This window comes from Betta splendens, chromosome 12, assembly GCF_900634795.4.
Source record: "Betta splendens chromosome 12, fBetSpl5.4, whole genome shotgun sequence".
Lineage (NCBI taxonomy): Eukaryota > Metazoa > Chordata > Actinopteri > Anabantiformes > Osphronemidae > Betta > Betta splendens.
The window spans coordinates 10245482-10267205 of NC_040892.2; the positions used below are offsets into that span (position 1 = coordinate 10245482).

The following is a 21724-nucleotide window of genomic DNA, read 5'->3' on the forward strand; positions in this document are numbered from 1 at the left end:
ACATGCCTGAACATGCCTGAAGTGGGTGTAGACAGCTGCTGTTCTGCCTGCAGAACTACTGACGGCCTCATTGCACTTGGAGGTTTAAATAAGAAAGTATAAAAAATATAAATATGATTAGTAAACTAAGAATCATTCTCAATCAATTTGAAATGAATCTGAATTCAGAAAGATCAAGTGAAAACGTTTTAAAATTAATTAATTATTTTATTAATACACTTTCACTTTATTATAAAATTTAAACAGACACCTCATTTTCCGATATGAGATGAATTATTATTATTATTATTACGATGAACGGCAAACGCTCAGGGATTCCTTTCTCAGATGCATCCCGACACATGCGCTTCCTTATAAACACAGTCTGGCGCGTCAGACAGTGACTGACAGGAACTGTATCGGTCACGTGCTTTACCAACGCTATACGCGCACCGACAGTGTTTTGCTCTATGAGCTCGACGCATGCGCCGACGCATCGGCGTTCCCGGACCCATCACTAGGACACTAACTTAAAGGAGTCATATCATGCTTTTCATTCTAAAAAATATTAGACTTTAATGTCTCAGTAAGGTCTCTGTAAATTTTCATCCCATAAAACCCTGTAGATCGTCCACACTGCCCCTGTCAATGTGTGGTTTTCACTCTCCATCAGCAAATGCTGTGTTTTCTGGGCGTGTCGCAAGCGAAGCTGCTCACCACACCTCTGTGCGGAAGCGCATACCTTTTTTGTTGTTGTTTTTTTTTTTTTTTTAAATTGGCTCCATGGATACGAGCCACCGCACGGTTAGGATACAATAGGTGGCAGTAGTGCGACATTGAGAATGCAATCCACCGCAATCCTCCACAGAAGAAGACGACCCACTACAGGACTGCACGACATTAGTCAGCTGGTTCGTAGCGTAGTAGAACCATACGTCTACGATCCCGAATCTGACCCTGAAGCTGAAGAGGAGGCTGTTGAAGTCACCACATTTCGGCTGATGCAAGATGTGTCTCATTGGTAATGTCGCATTTACTTCAATTTAATTGATTTATGCAAAGTGACTAGCGGTTGCTAATGCTTATGCTAAATGGCGTGTGCAGCTTCAATATTCACAACACGACTTACCTGGAAAACTCTCGTTAATAGACAACACCTCTTAAACTTATTTATTTGTATAATGTAAGCTAGAGAGCATAGCTGAAATAATATAAATACATTTTACATTTACACATTTCACTGTTTTTGTCTTACTTGTGCTGCTGCTCTGACATAATTTTATTTAAAAAATGTGCATTAATATTTAGAGCAATCACTGCATGACCTACCTGGGAACAAAAAGCATTGGTTCAAATTATATATTGACCTAACGTATTTTTACTGCTTTTAATTATGTTTTTTGTCATTCATGATAAATTTGACAGTAATATGTCTCTGTATCTAAAGTTGTTACAGGTATCTAGTCTACAGAGGCTAGTGAGCTGGTGCTGAGGATTCCTGGGGTGAAGAATCTGAGTTGCCATCTCTTCATGCTTGGGTTGTAGATGAAGGCAGTTTCCTGATGGTTAAAACACTAAAACACTCATAGTATGATTGATGTAGACCACCTGTAGAATAACTCCTTTACCATTTGAGTAAAAATGTGTTTTTTGTGAGTGCAACACTCATTAAGAATTTTTTTAACTTTATTTATATATAATTTATATGCGTTTTATTTATGGCCGCTACCATATTAGGAGAAAAACATGTAATTTCAATACTATGATTTCCTAAATAAAAGTGTTTTCCCTTCAGAAACAGAGTTCAGTGAAATACATAATAGTTAAAGCCAACTTTATTGTAAACCAAAAAAATACACCACTACTCCAAAGCTAGAACAAACTGTTACCTTCACACTCCAATGTGCAATGTATAGGTTACTGAGTTAATTAAGAAGTCTGGGGGTTTGAGGACGAAGGAGAAGCTTTTGCAGGGCCTTGCAGACGAAATGCATGAAAGTAGGGTAAACAGGGAGATGTGGTGATCCTTGTTCTCATCACTATTTGGAAGACTGAGCAGAAGCAGTCCTCTACCAGATGGAAGCTGTGGCTGTCCTCACCATCACCTCATCAAAACAAAAGGTAGTGCAATCAGAATTGTAGATTAGTGAAATGTTCATTATCATGTAGGTCAAAACCTTCTCTAATGTAAGAACACACAATACCAGACAAAAAATTAAACCAAACAAGAGGACAGGCCTGTCTGTGCTAAAACAACAGATAAACAGTTGTTACAATTCAAATATAAAATCTAAACAGTATATACCAATTAAAATCGTCTATTACCTATCTTACTGTTGGTACATACAAACTTACATACCTTTACTCCTGAGCTGGGCAGCAGATGTCCGTGTACCAACAGTCTGCAGTGATTTCTCTGTTTCACAGCCTCCTTGCATGTAGGCAACTGGGATTTGCCCTCCTACAGTATAGAAAAGACTGTTACATTTACTGTAAATTGTATTGGTCCTACAAATATAATGGCTATGGTACAAGCTATCAGTAACTGACCAGATAAGCAGCAGGTATTGTAGAGATGTGACTAATTAGCAACTAAGCTTGAAACACAACACAGTAATCATTCCAACTAATCATGTTAGAATTTGATAGAACAATGACATAACCCCAAATCACAAGTTGATTTAGGCTGTGACACAGGACGGGGTAATAACAAACATAACCGCGTTCATCTGCAGGTTCTTTTTGTAGCGCTCGACCAGCTGTAGCTCTAAAGTGCAAAGGCCTAAAGGCATGCTAACGGCTAACGCAACACACAAACAGGAGCGGCAGCAAGTCAACAGGACAAAAGCTCGATCCACCGCTTCCTGCCTGTCGCCGATCGAAGGCCCATCGCTATTAGCTGTTCCCCACACAGGTGTGTGATTGCACCAACTCAGAGTAGCACATTTGAAAGGGACAAAGGCTCGGTTGACTCACTGTAGCCGTTAGCGACGCTAGCGATTAGCTTGTCTCACATGTGGGTTACTGCATTTTAAACAGACCCAACTAACATATTTAGATATCACAAGTATCAAGCACAAACTTACTACAGCGAGCTAGATCCACCGCTTCCTGTCTGTCGCCGCTGGAAGGGCGATAACGATCAGCTGTTCCCCGCAGGTGTATGCGATTACAGAAAAGGACAGACGCTAGACCCACCGCTCCCTGCCTGTAGCCGCTCGATGCCGTTAGTCATTAGCTTTTCTCCACACAGGTGTGTGGCTGCAGGAGCCCACATGAGCACATTTGAAGGGGACAAAGGCTCGACTGGCTGTAGCCGTTAGCATAGCTAGCTAGTAACTTGCCCCACACATAGGTTACTACATTTTAAACGGACAAACTAACATTTTAAAACATTATAAATATCAAGCATGTACTTACTGCAGTGAGTGGATGACGGACTTTAGGAATAGGTCCTTTTTTTCCAACAGGAGCCGTGAAACAAATCCAGCATTGTACGCACCCTCGTTTGAAATGCACATACGTATAAATGCTGAGGCAGTGTTTCTGGCACCGGTCCGTTAAAAATAAAAGTGACCCACAAAGTCCTCACTTGTTGATCCCTTGGTAAAGTGAAGAGACTTTGGTGTTGTTAGAACACCTAAGAACCGAACTATTTCTATGGGAGGACTTGGGCGCTGCCGTGCTGGTCTGTTCACGGTGAGTGAGAGGGGGGAAATGGCGGAAGTCCAGTTTTGGTTCGGGATCATTGTGGGGGTGGTGGTTCAGGATTTGCAAGGAGAACTTTCAACCAGTATGACGAAACCTGGGGAACGGCCTCAGAGTAGGTCGTGGCTGTTTTCATTGGATGAGAAAATTTACGTTTTCAAAATGTGAAAAAAGCAGGAAATGCATTTCTACCGTGCTCAGTGTGTGTATATGTGACCCATAGAGTCATAGGGACGCTCCAAAATGTCTAAAAAGTGGATTTTGCATGATATGGGCCCTTTAAACAGTACGCTACATATACTGGGGAAACATGACGACGGGCTGTGCAGGGAGTGTAAGAAAAGGGTAGAACATGTAATGATGAGATGTAGAAGATACAGCAGTGAAAGGGAACTTATAATGGGGGATTTCAGCAGGAAAGGAATAGACATAAAGGAGCTGAGTCACATGCTGACGTGCCTTTATGTCCCTGAGAGTCTGGTTAAGAGGATTTAAGATCCTGTAGAGGGCAGCAATGCAACAATTAGCGGAGCGGACCGGAGAGAGCGCAGTGTGGTATTTGTTTGATTTTCTTTTGTAATTAGCAGCATTATTATGATGCGTGGCTCCGTAATTTAACTGTTTTATTTTGATTTCTTTTAGACGCCACTGCTGTTGTTTTGTTTAGATTATTAGCCTTTTTCTTTGGGGTTTTGAATACCAACTTTTAAATAATATTGTAATAAAGATTATTGTAATTTTAATAACTCATGTCCCACTCTCCATTTTTAAGTGATACCTTACTTCTGTGTGGGAAACCCACTGTTAACTCTGTGCTTATTTAGCTGATTCAGACATAACTGTGCCGCTTATGAGAATGCAAATCTGATTTCCTTAGGAAACAATACAACACAATAGTGCTTGTGTCACATATCACCAAAACACTAACATAATAATTTAGTAAAATCTGATTTATTTAAAAACAGTGCAAAGGGCAGTAGTGGGTATAACACAGATATGGGTTTACACAGCTCTGGTTGTTAAATTATCACTCGTGTTATATTTATAGATTAAATATAACACCAATAGGGAACCTTGTAAGTGTGTAACGTCCCTACAGCTGTTTCAGCTCAGACCTGGACTCTTCGGGGAGAAATTCTGAGGTCATGTGGTCAGAGTTCTCCGAGCACGTCACGAAGAAGCGACTGTGGCGAAAGTCGATGGCAAGCGAGCTGATGAAGAGGAGGAGGAACATGACCAACAGCCACTGGCACTGAGCTGCCTGCATGTAGAGGTGCTGGGACGCCAGCGAGAAGTCTGCACCGGGTGAGTGAAGGCAGAGGCTAACCCACAGCGCTGTTAGACCAATCTGACATGAAAAAGCGGTTGAAGTTCCCCAGGTAACGCAGCTGTGATACCCTCAACTTACTCCTCTCTAAATGCAAGCCAGACATGTGGCATCCTGATAGTGTGTCAGGATGTTTCAGTCTAATCTGGTAGGGTTTCAAATGGTTGCACTTAATTTTAACCATGTATCTTTGTATGATGTAGCAATCTGAAAAGAGGCCTGTATAAATATTAAGGAAACTGAGGATAAAGTTATGGATTAGAAAGTGATTGAATAAGGGTGGTGAAAGTGTGAACTAGTTATGTAGGTGAGTGTAAACATCTGATGATTACCCAGATACAGAAACCCATAACTAAAACCGTTTCCTGTCATGTGTGGCTGTAATGATGTGGCAAACGACGCACCAACCTTGATTTTCTTTGCAGCACAGCAGTGAAGTCAGGACTAAAAACAAAATGAAAGTCAGTGGTCTGACACCTCCGCACACGGAACATTCGCAGTAACCCAAGTAACGTCTGTGTTTTCTACAGGTTTGCAACTGATCAGTATTTTTGTTACATTCATTCATACATTTAAGTTTATAAAAAAGTTCATAAAATTATTACTGATGTGATATGAATTTATTATTCCCTCAATGGGGAAATTCCTTCATATACAGCAGCAAAAATACAGTAAACAAAAAGAAAAGCGACAAAAAAAAAACAGAATAACAATATTAATTGTGCAAAACAAGATGTAAGGTAAAGTATTAAGTGATTTTAAGTGTACAAAGAAGCGTATGTGCATATTCACAGTGTTATGAGATGACTGGTGGATGGTTGAAAAATAAAAATACAAGGTATTGCACATGCCCTGTGATGGACTGGCGGCCTGTCCGTGTACCCCACCTCTCGCCCATAGCCAGCTGGGATAGGCACATTATAAGGATACAGTACACGGTGGAAAATTAGATATTTCACACATTTTGGTAATTACACAAACAATACAATAAAGGAGTACATCTATAGTCACACATTGTGCCACTGCAGTGCACAGCCTGATGACTGTGGGGAGGAATAACCCCAAGGTGATGCTGTAAATAAATCACCGTAATGCACATTTTGTTGATTGGACATTGGACCACTATGCATCAGTGGCATTTAAAAACAAATATATTATTGAATTGTAAGTTTAAATAAATTCTTTTGATTTTGACAGAACATATTCTAAGCTGTGTCTTATTAAATACAATGAAAAACAAGCATGTCAAAACTTTATCATTGCTCTAATGTTATTGTGGAAGCTAATGTTGAAGATAGAAAAAGTATTAACTGAGAGCAATTAACTTCCATTGAGATTCCATCAATCCATTCATCAATTTTCTATCGCTCATTCCCAAGCGGGAATAGGTCACCGTGAGGCGACCTGCTACCCACTGCACCACCGTGCCGCCCCTTGAGATTCATACATCTATATTGGTGGACGTTGTTTCATGCTATTGATTTTTTATTTCCTTTTTTTTAAATAAACAATCTCTGAGTAAAATAAGTGCTGCAAAGCAAGTAACAACAAAAGAAAAAAGAACAGCAAACTTAATGATGATGGTGTCTCCCTGAGCTTCAGCACGGCTGTCATCAGTGGGGGTGTCTTCAGTGAGGGGGTCTTCAGTGGGGGAGTCATCAGTGGGGATAGGTCCTCCATCTGTAGAATGAAGTTCGTAAATAAGATGTGGTTACAATAAAATGGCAACATCCCCATCATTTAACCATCACGATAAAACATTTTTTCATTTGTGTGTTTGTGAATAACTGTGAACCTTGGGAGATGTTGTTTTATAATAGATTCAAACAAAGTTACATAAATGTCTGTAACTTGACTGAGGGTTGACGTGGTACAACTAAGCTGCTGAACCATGCAGCACGAGGTTTTAGACTGACTGAAATGAATCTGAGTGCATTCCAAGCTGTGCGTGATTTAGGATTGAGATGGTAATGTGACGACACATTGTAGCCAGACAGACCAAACTTACCTGGTTCTATGACTCTAACATCAAAGGACGTCTTCACTGGACCACCCTCACGTCTGTGCACTCGGCAGCTGTATGTTCCATTGTCGCTCCAGCTCACGTTACTCAGGTATAAAACAACATCGCCTTCATCATTCTTCAACAAAGGGCCCGGTAGCTTCACTCTGTCCTGAAACAGCTTATTTTGTTTGGTCAGGTCTGGACGATTGTCCCGGAAAAAAAAGACGTATGGAGGATCCAGGTCGGATCTTTTCAAAACGAGCCCAGTGATGTCATCCTGACCCGAGCATGTTAGATTGACAGTATGGCCAAGCTGAGCTGTAATTTCCGCTAAACCTGTAGGACCTGTAGGTACATAAAATGCAGTGACAACAAATGGCAGAGGTGTAACTTCAAAGTTAGCTTATTTTTAAATTAGTTTTATTTATTTATATTACTTTAGTAAGCTTACAAAAAAATCACAGTTATGAAGTTGTAGAAAATACGCTTTATAAATTGGCAGACCCGCCCCCACACACATACAGACTCACACAAACACACGAAAGTTAGTTTGCTCAACAGACATTCGACCGAAAGTACCTCCAGACAAGCGGTCCGGGTTTGAACAAGCCGATACCGACCACACCATTTGACCTACTGGTTCAAAACCTTCTCTAAAATGTTCATCTACATCCCCTTCACAGGGCACAATTTTTTTTATAAGGAAATAGTCATGTTACATTTTTTTCTATAATATATTTGTGTAAATATTACTGTAATGTTTCAGTACCATCCACACCATGTGACCTACTCGTTCAAAACCTTCTCTAAAATGTTCATCTACATCTCCTTCACAGGGCACAAACATTTTTATGAGGATGAAATCATCTTGCATATTTTTCTATAATATTTTAGTACTAATATTACTGTAATATTTCAATACCGTCCACACCATATGACCTACTGGTTCAAAACCTGCTCCAAAATGTGTGTCTACATCTCCTTGTTGGGGCACAACCATATTTGTTCTTTCATTAACACCAAAAGTATTATTGATAAATAAGCAACATGTAATCGGTGGTGCGGTGGGTAGCACCGTCGCCTCACAGCAAGAAGGTTGTGGGTTCGATTCCCGGAGGCGGCCCTGATGCCTTTCTGTGTGGAGTTTGCACGTTCTCCCCGTGCTTGCGTGGGTTCTCTCATGCAAACATAGCCAGCTGGGATAGGCTCCAGCACCCCGCATTAGGGAAAAAGCGGTTCAGAAAATGGATGGATGGACTATGTAATCTAGCCACAGGGGTTGCAAGCCAGTGACCTTTGATGCAGTCCCAAGCCTGGATCAATAGAGAGTGTTGCATTAAGAAGGGCATCCGGCGTAAAACTTGCCAATAACAACTATGTAAATCCTCCTTTAGAATTTCATTTTGGATTGGTCTGGGTTAACAACGACAACCGATGCTGTTAACCTACAGGGTGCCGGTGGAAATTGGACTACTGTTGGTCAAAGAAAGAGTGCAGACAGAAGAGTTTGTGGACAGAGAGAGAAGAGGAAAGGCAGGAGCATAGATCTGAGAATAGAGACTCTTAATGTTGGTGCAATGACAGGGAAAGTGGTGTGTTCTACCATGGTGTGTATAGGAAGAGAAACGAGAAACGGGGTAGGAGTGATCCTGAAGGGTGGGTTGTGAACAATGTTCTAGAGGTGAAAAGAGTCTCAGACAGGGTGATGAGCCTAAAGCTAGAAAAGGGATGATGGTAAACGTAGTCAGTGGGTATGCTCCACAAGTGGCTGTGAGTTTGAAGAGAAGGAGAGATTCTGGAGTGAGTTAGATGAGGTCATAGAGAGTGTACCCAGAGGAGAGAGGGTGGTGGTTGGAGCAGACTTTAATGGGCATGTTGGTGAGAGGAACAGAGGTGATGAGGAGGAGATGGGCAGGTTTGGTGTAAAGGAAAGGAACCTAGAAGAACAGATGGTGGTGGACTTTGCTAAGAGGATGGAAATGGCTGTAGTCAACACTTACGTCCGGAATAGAGAGGAACACAGAGTGACGCACAAGAGTGGAGGTAGGAGCATGCAGGTGGATTACATCCTATGTAGACGAGGTCATTTGAGAGAGGTTAGTGACTGCAAAGTGGTGGTAGGAGAGAATGTAGCCAGACGGCACCGCCGTGGTGGTGAGTAAGATGAAAGAAAATAAGACCAAGTGGTGGAAGCTAAAGAATGAAGAAACCTGTGAATTAAGGCAGAAGTTGAGACAGGCTCTGGGTGGTCAGGAAGACCTTCCAGGTGACTGGGAAACTACAGCAGAGGTTATCAGGGAAACGGGTAGGAAAGTGCTTGGTATGTCATCTGGATGGAGGAAAGAAAGACACTTTGTGGTGGAATGAGGAAGTACAGAAATGCATCCAGAGGAAGAGGTTGGATAAAAGGAAGTGGGATGTAGAAAGAACTGAGGAAAGTAGACAGGACTACAAATGAAGCTCAGAGCAGAGTTAAGATGTGGCAAAGGCCAAACAGAAAGCTTACTATGAGCTGTATGACAGGTTAGATACGAAGGAAAAAGAGAAGGACATGCACAGGCTAGCCAGACAGAGTGATAGCGATGGGAAGGACGTGCAACAGATAAGGGTTATTAAAGACAGTAATGGAAAGGTGCTAACAACCCAGGAGAGTGTACAGAGAAGACAAAAGGAGGATTCTGAGGAGCTGATAAATGAGGAGAATGACAGGGAAAGAAGGGAGGAAGATGTGGATGTTGTGGACCAGGAAATAACAGAAACAGATGAAGAGTGAAAAGGATGTTGGTCCTGACGACGTACCTGTAGAGGTGTGAAAGTGTCCAGAAGAAACAGCGGTGGAGTTTCCAACCAGGTTGTATGGGAGAGAGAAGATGCCCGAAGAGTGGAGGAAAAGCATTCTGGTGTGGAGTATGGTTTCATGCCCCGTAAGAGCACCACTGATGCCATGAGGTAAAGAAGGTGCAGGGGTTCACGTACTTGGGGTCAACAGTTCAGTGTGATGGGGAGTGTTGAAAAGAGATTTGAGCAAGACTCAAAAGAAAGGTTTTCAAGACAGTGGTGAGACCAGCTCTGCTCTGTGGTTTGAAAATGATAGCAGTGAGAAAGAGACAAGAGGCAGAGATGGAGGTAGCGGAGATGAAAATGCTGAGCTTAGGAGTGACAAGATTGGACAGAATCAGGAACAAGCTCATCAGAGGGACAGCTCACGTTGCATGTATAAGTAACAGAGTCAAAGAATCCAGACTGAGATGGTGAGATGTACTGTAGACACATTTTGGAGCAGGTCTTGGACCAGTAGGTCATATGGTGTGGATGGTATTGAAATATTACAGTATTACTTATACAAAAATATTATACAAAAATATGCAACATGACTATTTCCTCATATAAATGGTTGTGCCCTGTGAAGGACATGTAGACACATAGTTTGGGGCAGGTTTTGAATCAGTAGGTCATATGGTTTGGACGCTATTGAATTATTAATTTCTTGAAAATCCAAATCATTTATCGACGGTCCCTAAGTCAACGTCTTCATGTGCCGAGCGGTCTCGTTCTGTGTCCGCGTAGCGAACACGAAACGGTCGAATGTCTGTTGAATGTCCAACGTCAAACTAACTTCACCGCGGCAGGATTCGCTGCGTCAGGTTATTTTTTACTTCCTTAAAGTTTTGAACCAAAGTGACTGAAGTTTGCAAACAAAACATTTCGCTTCATAAGGACTCACCGTAAGTAAAAGTAACAAAGAACAAGTAAAACAGTGCGCAGAAAGACCTCCACCGTCGGATTTCAACCATTACGGTTTATTGCTCTTCGTTGAACGCTTAACCTGGCTCCTTGGATAATGTCGCCTTGGTTGCGTTAAGGACTGCGGTCAAGTGAGCCGTCGTTCGTTAATCCGTCGTTCAGCCAGCCGCGCTTCAAAAACGTCTTGCGCCTTTATTACGCGCTTTACAGCAGAGCACAAAACACGCTCGTCGCGACTTCCTCTTTTCATAGCGAGACGTCGGTCTGTTCAAAATATGGAAAAATACGAAACAAAATATTGCATATATAGAAAAACTGTCGCCTAATAAAGATCTCTGTACTTTTACTGTAAAATTAAGCATTTATTAGTATTGAAAACTGCCATGTCATACTGTAAAACTTTTATAATTTAATTAATTTTAATAAAACTTGACTTTGGTGCATAGTTCCAGGCTCAGACCACTTTCCCCTTGTTCTGCTAGATGTGTACTATCACCACACAAAAATCTGTGTATTTTTACTGTATAGTTTAGGATTTATTAGTATTCAAAACTTCCAGGTCATACTGTAACTGTATGGGCCGTATAGTCAAATTTAATCATTAATAACTTGACTTTGGTGCATAGCTCCAGGCCCAGACCACTTTCCCCTTGTTCTACTAGAGATGTACTATCATCATGTATTTTTCTACTCTATAGTTTAGGATTTCTTAGTATTTAAAACTAACATGTCACACTGTAATACAGTCAACTTTGATGATTAATAACTTGACTTTGGTGCATAGTTCCAGGCTCAGACCACATTCCCCTTGTTCTACTAGAGGTGTACTATCACCCCACAAAGATTTGTGTACTTTTACTGTATAGTTTAGGATTGATTAGTATTCAAAACTTCCAGGTCATACTGTAATACTCTATGGGCCTTATATTCAACTATGATGATGAATAACTTGACTTTAGTGCATAATGCCAGGCCCAGATTATGTCATGTTCATATAAAAAACTGAGTGAGGCTAAGCACACACACATTTTTAATATTGAAACTAAATGTTTAATGTTTAATATAAAGTCATTGAACAGTCAAAATCTGAATATTTATGTGTGAAACATACATTAACGTGGTGGAGGAGTTTGTGTGCCTGAATGACCCCGGGAGCTATGTTGTCGGGGGCTAAATGCCCCTGGCAGCGTCTCCCAAGGCAAACAGGTCCTGGGCTGGGCTGAACTGGAGGACGTGTCCGGAGAGAGGGAAGTTTGGAGTTTGCTTAGACTGTTGCCCCCGCGACCCGCCCCAAGAAAAAGCGGCTGAAAATGGATGGATGGACATCTAAATACAGTTTTGTGCCAAAATGAACATAACTATAAGACAAATAGGATATATCCTGTAACTGTTTTATGGTTGAAGAATTTTTTACAAAGACAGCAATTCCAGTATTTATTTCTTAAGTGTGTTTTTATCTATTTGTAAGCACTGTGCATGAAACCACCTGCAACAGCCATCAGACTGTATCTGTAAAAGGGCACATGAATGACCATTTTATAGCACCTGAATGAAATCGTTATTTGTTCTCATCAAACCATTTCCCATATCTGGAGTTTGTTTTATCAAAGTTATTGCCGTCTCTTTTCTTGCACATTGTAATATTTAGTTTTGAACACTAAAATGTAAATACAAAATGTATATAACCAAATATTCGGGATTAGATTTAATGCAATTATTCTCTCTTTACAATACAGATTTAAAACAATAAAAAAGAAAGTTACACACTACACTGTTTGTAGTGCAGTACTTATTGGTTTTATGCTTGACTGTAAGGGCCATATTTCAGCATAACATGGTACTACTAAAATCCTAAACTATACAGTAAAAATACACAGATCTTTGTGGGGTGATAGTACACCTCTAGCAGAACAAGGGGAAAGTGGTCTAGGCCTGGACTGGAATGCACCAAAATCTAGTTATTAATCATCAAAATTGACTGTATTACAGTAAAACATGGCAGTTTTAAATACTGCTAAATCCTAAACTATACAGTAAAAAAACACAGATCTTTGTGTGGTGATAGTACATCTCTAGTAGAACAAGGGGAAAGCGGTATGGGCCTGGAACTATGCACCAAAGTCAAGTTATTGATCATTAAAATTGACTGTTTTACAGTATGACATAGTACATTCAAGTACTGCTAAATCCTAGACTATACAGTGAAAATACACAGATCTTTGTGTGGCGATAGTACACATCTAGCAGAACAAGGGGAAAGTGGTCTGAGCCTGGAACTATGCACTAAAGTCGAGTTATTAATTATTAAAGTTGACTATACGGACCATACAGTTAAACTATACAGTAAAAAAATACAGATTCATTTTGTTTTTAGTCCTGACTTCACTGCTGTGCTGCAAAGAAAACCAAGGTTGGTGCGTCGTCTGCCACATCATTACAGCCACACATGACAGGAAACGGTTTTAGTTATGGGTTTCTGTATCTGGGTGGTCATCAGATGTTTACACTCACCTACATAACTAGTTCACACTTTCACCCTTATTCAATCACTTTCTAATCCATAACTTAATCCTCAGTTTCCTTAATATTTATACAGGCCTCTTGCCACATCATACAAAGATACCTGGTCAGGATTAAGTGCAACCATTTGAAACCCTACCAGATTAGACTGAAACATCCTGACACACTATCAGGATGCCACATGTCTGGCTTGCATTTAGAGAGGAGTAAGTTGAGGGTATCACAGCTGCGTTACCTGGGGAACTTCAACCACTTTTTCATGTCAGATTGGTCTAACAGCGCTGTGGGTTAGCCTCTGCCTTCACTCACCCGGTGCAGACTTCTCGCTGGCGTCCCAGCACCTCTACATGCAGGCAGCTCAGTGCCAGTGGCTGTTGGTCATGTTCCTCCTCCTCTTCATCAGCTCGCTTGCCATCGACTTTCGCCACAGTCGCTTCTTCGTGACGTGCTCGGAGAACTCTGACCACATGACCTCAGAATTCCTCCCCGAAGAGTCCAGGTCTGAGCTGAAACAGCTGTAGGGACGTTGCACACTTACAAGGTTCCCTATTGGTGTTATATTTAATCTATATTTAAGAGAGATATTTAACAACCAGAGCTGTGTGAACCCATATCTGTGTTATACCCACTACTGTACTTTGCACTGCTTGTAAATAAAACAGAATTTGCTAAATTAGTATTTTAGAGACATGTAACAGAGATTCTACTGTAATAAAAGCCACAAAGTGTGAAAGTGTGAACTAGTTATGTAGGTGAGTGTAAACATCTGATGACCACCCAGATACAGAAACTCATAACTAAAACCGTTTCCTGTCATGTGTGGCTGTAATGATGTGGCAGACGACGCACCACAGCAGTGAAGTCAGGACTAAAAACAAAATGAAAGTCAGTGGTCTGACACCTCCGCACACGGAACATTCGCAGTAACCCGAGTAACGTCTGTGTTTTCTACAGGTTTGCAACTAATTTAGTATTTTCATGTTACATTCTTTTCTACATAATTTTTTTGTTGTTGAGTTTCGCTTTTTATAAACACTTAAACCGTCAAAAGACATTTACGTTTAGACAAGTACATAAAAGTGAAAATCTGCTACACATAAAAGAAAAAGGTTTCAGTTTCAAAATGATATTGATGGTGAAGTTACAAGAGGAACAGAAACTCAGTAGCTGTGATTATAAAACATCACACATGTTGGTTATCTTGAACTAGTTACAAACCAGCAGAAATGTTTCCTTCATCCTAATCATGGGTAAGATCAGATCTGAACTCGCATTCAGTAGAACACATCTTCTTCCTCTGTTGCCTGTCAGTGTTGTGGTTTCCTCTCCACAGAGTATTTGAAAACAACTGAGAGTTTTTTTTCCTGCTACTAAACAATTCATTTTGTCTCCCTTGCCAACACTGCCCTCTTTTACTTTAAATGGGAACAACAGATCCTGCCCAATGGTGGGACATTGTCACATCTGCCCTTATGCTATATCTATATATATTGTTTGTTGTGAAATAATTCAAAAAGTTCATAAAATGATTACTGATATGATATGAATTTATTAAAGCCACACATCTTTCATATACAGCAGCAAAAATACAGTACACAAAAACAAGAGACAAAAAACAGAAGAACAAAACAACAATATTAACTGTGCAAAACAAATACAAGATGTAAGGTAAATTTAAGTATTGAGTGATTTTAAGTGTACAAAGATGTATGTGCATATTTACAGTGTTATGGGATGACAGGTGGAAGGTTGAAAAATAAAAATACAAGGTATTGCACATCCAAAGGTATACAGTACACAGTGGAAAATTAGATATTTTACAAAATATAATGAGAAATAATTACAAAAACAATACAATAAAGGAGTACACCTATAGTTGTGCCACTGCAGTGCACAGCCTGATGACTGTGGGGAGGAATAACCTGCAGTAGCGCTCATTCCTCCCCACAGCCTCACAAACTGTGAATGAAAAACACCCTAAGGTCAAGAAGAGGATCTAATGTCCGGGGAGCTGAATCCCACCCCATGAACAACAGGTATACAAGGTGATGTTGTAAAATAAATGTTTTTGAGTCTGTCATGTGTTTTGTCACATTTTGTGCCGTAAACCCTTTTGTTGATCTTGGATCTTGCTGCTCTTTGACTTATTACTGGGACTGGTTAATTTCTGGTGTTTGTGAATTTGGATTTTATTATTTTAAAGGAGGATAAGTTACTCCTGGACTTATAAAAAGATCAGTCAGATTGGAATAATAAATCAAACAGCTTTCTAGTCAGACCTCTACTCCCCTTAGGGGTCACCACAGTTGATATACACCAATTCACTACAGAGATGGGGGTGAAGAACAGTGATAAGAAAAAAGAACAAAAGGTAAAAGTGGTCCAACAATTAACTCTCATGCCATTTTTGTATATTTTTGGTGTTGTGGATTATTTTGGCTGTTTTACAGCTGCTGGCATGATTTTTGTCAGAATTGTTTCTTTTTATTAGAATTTTTGAAATCCATTGTCTTTTCACTTCTTTTGTCATCTTTACAGAAGTTATACATTTTGTATACACTAATAACCTTTATAGCCAAGACTCTAATCACCACTAAAGCCCCATCCTCCTACTATTTAGTTTGTGTAAAAAAAACATTTGTTTTTTTTATTTTTTGATAAAAAAACAGTACTTCACCTAGGAAAACTGGCATTTGAAGGGTTAAAATCTTGAGAGAAAAAAAAGCCTAGTAGTTTTGGGCAGGTCTGAAGTTGTTTAAGTAATATACAAAAAAAAGTATTGATGTATGAAGATTTTATAGACATCTTTTTGTGCGTGGCAAAAAAGGCCACAAATGCGCCGCCTTCCTCTTTTTGGAGGGCGGCGCAAGGGTTAAAGGTAACACTTCTGTTACTCCAATTGTTCTGTATATTTATTGTAATTGAATTTTGGTGTGTTTTGGGTGTATTGTGCTTTGTTGTTTCTATTAGTTATTTAATTTACCTATTGTGTGGCACAGGTTATTTATATGGATGGTTGGCATAGGACCAGCATGCACCTGCACAGTTTTCTACCAGCGAGAAAGGGAGATCAGATTGGACAGAAGGAAGGAGTGAAAGGAATAAAGAATTTGTTTTCTATTGTACGTTCAGAGGGTTGACTTGATTTGGTAAATAAATCACCGTAATGCACATTTTGTTGTTTGGACGTTGGACCACTACGCATCCGTGGCATTTAAATACAGATATATTATTAAATTGTAAGTTGTTTAAATTAATTCTTTTGATTTTGATTGAATATTTTATTCTCAGTTGTGCACTATTAAATACAATGAACAACAAGCTTATGTCAAAACTTTATCATCGCTCTAATGGAATGGAAGCTGATGTTGAAGATGGAAAAAAATAATGAACAGAGGGTATGAATAATAATAACCAAGAACAATTAAGTTGCATTGAGAATCATACATCTATATTGGTTCATGTTATTTCATTCATAATTTAATGTGGAAGGTGGATTCTATTTATTCTTTATTTCCATTTTTTTATCTAAACAATCTCTGAGTAAAATAACTGCTACAAAGCAAGCAACAACAAAAGCATAAAAATACATTGGTATTAAAACTAACTTAATGATGAAGGTGTCTTCCTGAGCTTCAGCAGGGCTGTCTTTAGCAGGGCTGTCATCAGTGGGGGTGTCATCAGTAAGGGGGTCATCACTGGGGGGGTCTTCAGTGGGGGAGTCATCAGTGGGGATAGGTCCTCCATCTGTAGAATGAAGTTTGTAATTAAGATGTGGTTAAAATAAAATGACAACATCCCCATCATTTAACCATCACGATAAAACATTTTATCATTTGTGTGTTCGTGAATAACTGTGAACCTTGGGAGATGTTGTTTTATAATAGATTCAAACAAAGTTACATAAATGTCTGTAACTTGACTGAGGGTTAACGTGGTACAACTAAGCTGCTGAACCATGCAGCCCGAGGTTTTAGACTGACTGAAATGAATTTGTGAGATCTCTGCATTCCAGTGGAAGCTGTGGGTAATTTAGGATTGATACATTTTTATCTGGCCAAAGATACAACAAAAGAATGACGACACATTGTAGCCAGACAGACCAAACTCACTTGGCTCTATGACTCTAACATCAAAGGACGTCTCCACTGGACCACCCTCACGTCTGTGCACTCGGCAGCTGTATGTTCCGTTGTCGCTCCAGCTCACGTTACTCAGGTATAAAACAACATCGCCTTCATCATTCTTCAACAAAGGGCCCGGTAGCTTCACTCTGTCCTGAAACAGCTGATTTTGTCTGGTCAGGTCTGGACGATTGTCCCGGAAAACAAAGACGTATGGAGGATCCAGGTCGGATCTTTTCAAAACGAGCCCAGTGATGTCATCCTGACCCGAGCATGTTAGATTGACAGTCTGGCCAAGTTGAGCTGTAATTTCCGCTAAACCTGTAGGACACGGATAATATAATACAGTGACAACAAATGAGAGGTGTATCTTCAAAAAAATTAGTTTTACTTATTTATATTACTTTAGTAAGCTTACAAAAAATCACAATTATGACGTTACAACGTTTGCTGCGTCATGTAATTCTTCCTTACTTCCTTGACGTTTTGAACCAAAGTGAAACAGAATATTTCGCTTCATAGCGACTCACCGTAAGTTAAAGTAACAAAGAACAAGTAAAACAGTGCGCAGATAGACGTCAATCGTCGGATTTCAACCATTACGGTTTATTGCTCTTTGGTGAACGCTTAAGCTGGCTCATTTGATAATGTCGCCTGTGTTGCCTTAAGGTGTGTCCCCAAGTAATGCAACACACGCACGCGCGCGCGCGCGCACACACAAACACACCTATCTCTCCCTCCCTTTTTTGCCGGACTGAAGTGCTTTTTTTCAGTGTTTTTTTCTCATCTCCTGAAACTATTGCTGTGTTAGCAGTTGTTTTACTGTGTCAAAAAGCATGTGATCCACATTGAGACATAACTGCAGTTTATGACAATGCAAATCCTTTTTTCTTCAGGAAACAATACAACACTGTCGTAATTGTGACTTTTATTACAGTAGAATCTCTGTTACATGTTGCTAAAATACTAATTTAGCAAATTCTGTTTTATTTACAAACAAGTAAATAAGTACAGTAGTGGGTATAACACAGATATGGGTTCACACAGCTCTGGTTGTTAAATATCCCTCTTAAATATAATTATGTACTGTAACACCAATTGTAAGTGTGTAACGTCCCTACAGCTGTTTCAGCTCAGACCTGGACTCTTCGGGGAGGAATTCTGAGGTCATGTGGTCAGAGTTCTCCGAGCACGTCACGAAGAAGCGACTGTGGCGAAAGTCGATGGCAAGCGAGCTGATGAAGAGGAGGAGGAACATGACCAGCAGCCACTGGCACTGAGCTGCCTGCATGTAGAGGTGCTGGGACGCCAGCGAGAAGTCTGCACCGGGTGAGTGAAGGCAGAGGCGTGGGAATGAGGGATTACAGCTGATGGTAACAACACTGTTATATTTAAACCCAACATGCTGTTGGTTCAGGAAATAGATCTGTTCAGTTAAATACAAGGATAAAAGTAAGTGCCATTTGCTGCAAATTCTACATTTAGAAACCACAATAAAGTGAAAATATTTGTAGAATTTTCAGACCCTTGACTCTGTGCTCAGCAACTGTACTGTTAACTCTTAACTGTACTCGACTGGGACGTTTTTTTATGAAGTAGAAGCATTTTTAGCAGGTTCTTCAAACTCCAGACAGGCTGTAGCTCCTGTCGAACCCTCCCTCCCTTTAAACCACTTTACTCTTGAAGGTCGAGAGGATGCAGGACCAAATCACAGCAGCCACTGGGCGACAGGACGGCAACAGCCTGGACAGGTGGCCTGTCCATCACAGGACGCTTAAGACCTTGGATACGAAGAAGCCCCAGAAATCTAGGCCTCAGTCTGTGACCTTGTTACTCTAACGTGTGAAATACTCAGCTCGTTTGGTTAAAGGATACAGAGTACGATGCAAACCGTGATGATTCCGGACAGCAGGAAACGAACGATGGCGACCTTCTTCCCCTCCTTCATCAGATTCACTTTCAGAGTGATGTAGGACTGCAGCCAGCAGAATATCGATCCCACTCCAAACGTCAAGCAGGTGCCAAAGTCATGAACCTTCATCTGAGTAAATACCTAAAATAGTAAAACAATAGCTTGTGTAATAACTGACTTCATCTACAAAGCAGCGTTTACACTGTCAGATACGCGTCTTCTGGTGGTGTGTGTTACCTGCACGTTTCCAACCAGCGTCATTCCAAAGCAGGCAACAGAGAAAGTCACCAGACTGACGACGTTGAGCCACGCTTTGTTTACTCTGGGTCTCAGCTGCAGGTACCTGAGCACAGCAATGATGAACCCTGGGAGGAAAAAGGAGTCCATTCTCACTCTGCTTTCCTCTACATCATTTCATCAAATGTGGCACAAATGTGATTCAAGGATGAACTAATTGGATTTCATTGGTCAGGGGTGAGGCCTCACACCTCATTTGTTCATTTGAGCAGTTCAGACCTGGAGATCTGGAGGAGAAAGAAGACTTGATGCAACTTGCAAACAACGACGTTGCTGACGTCTTCTGATCATGGAATCTCAAGATTTTCAGTAACACTAACTTCGATGAATTGATTAAGATTCTGGTGCCTAAAGGTCAAGCTCGGCATTCCAGGTTATGTTTTACGTTAGAAAATACCTAGTGGGCATTTCATTTCATCTTGAGCTCACAAATAAACTGAAACCCTGACCAAAATTCTCACAGATTCATAATCCAGTCTTATCCTTTAAATATGTGTTTGGACCAATGTTGAGACGTTGTGTAAAAAATCTGTTGGATTAAAAATGACTGGCTGCTTTTACCTCCAAACGCTGCCAGGTTCATGACCTCGCTGAAGAGGCAGCTGACTGGCGGAAAGTTTCCTGCGACACTGAGGCAAGAAGGAAAAATACATTTTTCTTCTACAAAAAAACACCAAAGCTATGTGTTCTGTGAAAAGGAAATTAAAGTGTGTACCTGATGAATGGAGGATACAGTGACTCATTGATTTTCCTGAAAACAATTTTTAAATATGTTATAGTTTAAAAATAAATAAAAACCATAACTTGGTCAAAGAATATTGTTTTGGATTTTACCAGGCCTGTGAACCCAGAGGTACTATCTTCTTATCCCAGACAGCTAGAAAGTATCTGTGAACAGAAAAGGAAAACTATAACATACTGTTACAGGAACAAGCGCGTGTGAAAGACAGATTTAGGTGTAATGTAAGTGCCCAGTAAATTCTGTCCTACACGATCCACAGTCCAGCAGCTGTGCACAGCGAGTAGATGGGAGGCAGCAGAACCCACGGGCTGAAGGTCCACATCATGTCTCCTCTGGCTCTGCAGAAAGAAGACAGAAGAAACTTTGTTAGGTTTTATTGAGGAAATTCATGTTAAGTTATGTTAAGCACAGAGTCAGATGATGGTGAGAAATGCTCAGCAGATTTAAGGAAACATGAATGCAAATATTGGACTTAATGTATACAACAATAGTTTGTATCTAATTTACAGACCAGCTTGATATAACAGATAAATAGTATGTTACTAACGTCCGTGTTAGTTGTTCAATTACACGTTTACTCGTAGACATTAGCTCTGAGGGCAGTGTTTCTAGCTCTACCTGAGGTAGACTCACCTGTCTGGGCGCTGTTCACCTGTGCGCTGATGTCAAAGTCGGGAACCAGATGGTCCGCCCGTCATATTAAGAAGCCTGTTATATGTGTCTTTTCCTGCATATAACTCATTAGACTGACTGTCTGGGTGAGAGTGAGGTGAGTAGAGTGACGCTATTAGACACCAGGCGACGGTTGGAGCAGGTTAATCTCATTCTGCCGGACATACCTGTCCGTCCGACGCGCCTCTCTTCATATACAGATAAAATCTGTGATAAATCCGCTTCAGCGCTTCTCATGTCGATGTCGACGCATTGTTAAATATCTATCGCTTCCTTTGAAACGCTGCTGAAATTTAAACGTTGCCGAAATAGCCGCAGCAGCAAATGCGAGAAATATATTGGATTCGCGCCGTACAATTTCCGGCTGTGACGGCTGTCCTTCAAAATAAGATCCCCACGCTGTCTGGCGACAGACTGGGTTTTTCCGACCAGCATGTTGAGCCCGGCCTGTAAATCCTCCTGTGAACGTGGAACCACAGACAAGTGACCTATCCTCCCTAGTCTGACATTACATTTTTCTGTGGTCTTAAAGGTTGTCCTGTGTCCTCTATAATTGACACACAAAGCTTAGCTAATGCTAATAGTGTATTATTGATTCATAAATGTTACGTACCAATATGACTACATTATGTAATTAATGTTACTTATATTGACGTTTAATAACGCTTTGACGCATATGCTGTAAATGGCCGTT

At 40.5% G+C, this 21724-nt stretch overlaps 1 protein-coding gene and 2 long non-coding RNA genes across 8 annotated transcripts; 1 reads left to right on the top strand and 2 right to left on the bottom strand.

Moving 5' to 3' along the window:
* Positions 1–1796: 1796 nt before the first annotated feature.
* Positions 1797–3986, bottom strand: LOC129604904 (uncharacterized). 2 transcript variants are annotated; one of them, XR_008696223.1, is made up of 3 exons: positions 3400–3986; positions 2339–2440; positions 1797–2084 (listed from the first exon to the last, which is right to left on the bottom strand). It is a non-coding gene; the product is annotated as an uncharacterized LOC129604904 (long non-coding RNA). The 2 variants fall into 2 exon arrangements; XR_008696222.1 differs by having other exon boundaries at positions 1797–2440.
* Positions 3987–4780: 794 nt separating this feature from the next.
* On the bottom strand, positions 4781–21615 carry LOC114867145 (transmembrane protein 150C-like). Of its 5 annotated transcripts, none has more exons than XM_055513144.1 (12): positions 21293–21615; positions 20992–21044; positions 20607–20696; positions 20451–20504; positions 20332–20367; positions 20178–20245; positions 19557–19684; positions 19283–19460; positions 17938–18727; positions 17396–17728; positions 16892–17030; positions 4781–4898 (listed from the first exon to the last, which is right to left on the bottom strand). In XM_055513144.1, the coding sequence occupies exons 3-9, from the start codon at positions 20681–20683 to the stop codon at positions 18525–18527; spliced, it is 744 nt and encodes a 247-aa protein (XP_055369119.1). In that variant the 5' UTR covers positions 20684–20696; positions 20992–21044; positions 21293–21615; the 3' UTR covers positions 4781–4898; positions 16892–17030; positions 17396–17728; positions 17938–18524. The 5 variants fall into 5 exon arrangements, with proteins under 5 accessions (XP_055369119.1, XP_055369118.1, XP_055369120.1 ...); XM_055513143.1 differs by having other exon boundaries at positions 20992–21112; positions 21198–21615; XM_055513145.1 differs by lacking the exon at positions 20992–21044 and having other exon boundaries at positions 21198–21615.
* LOC114867151 (uncharacterized) lies at positions 4884–20432 on the top strand. Its single transcript, XR_003787815.3, has 3 exons — positions 4884–4992; positions 18531–18736; positions 19094–20432. It is a non-coding gene; the product is annotated as an uncharacterized LOC114867151 (long non-coding RNA).
* Positions 21616–21724: the final 109 nt, after the last annotated feature.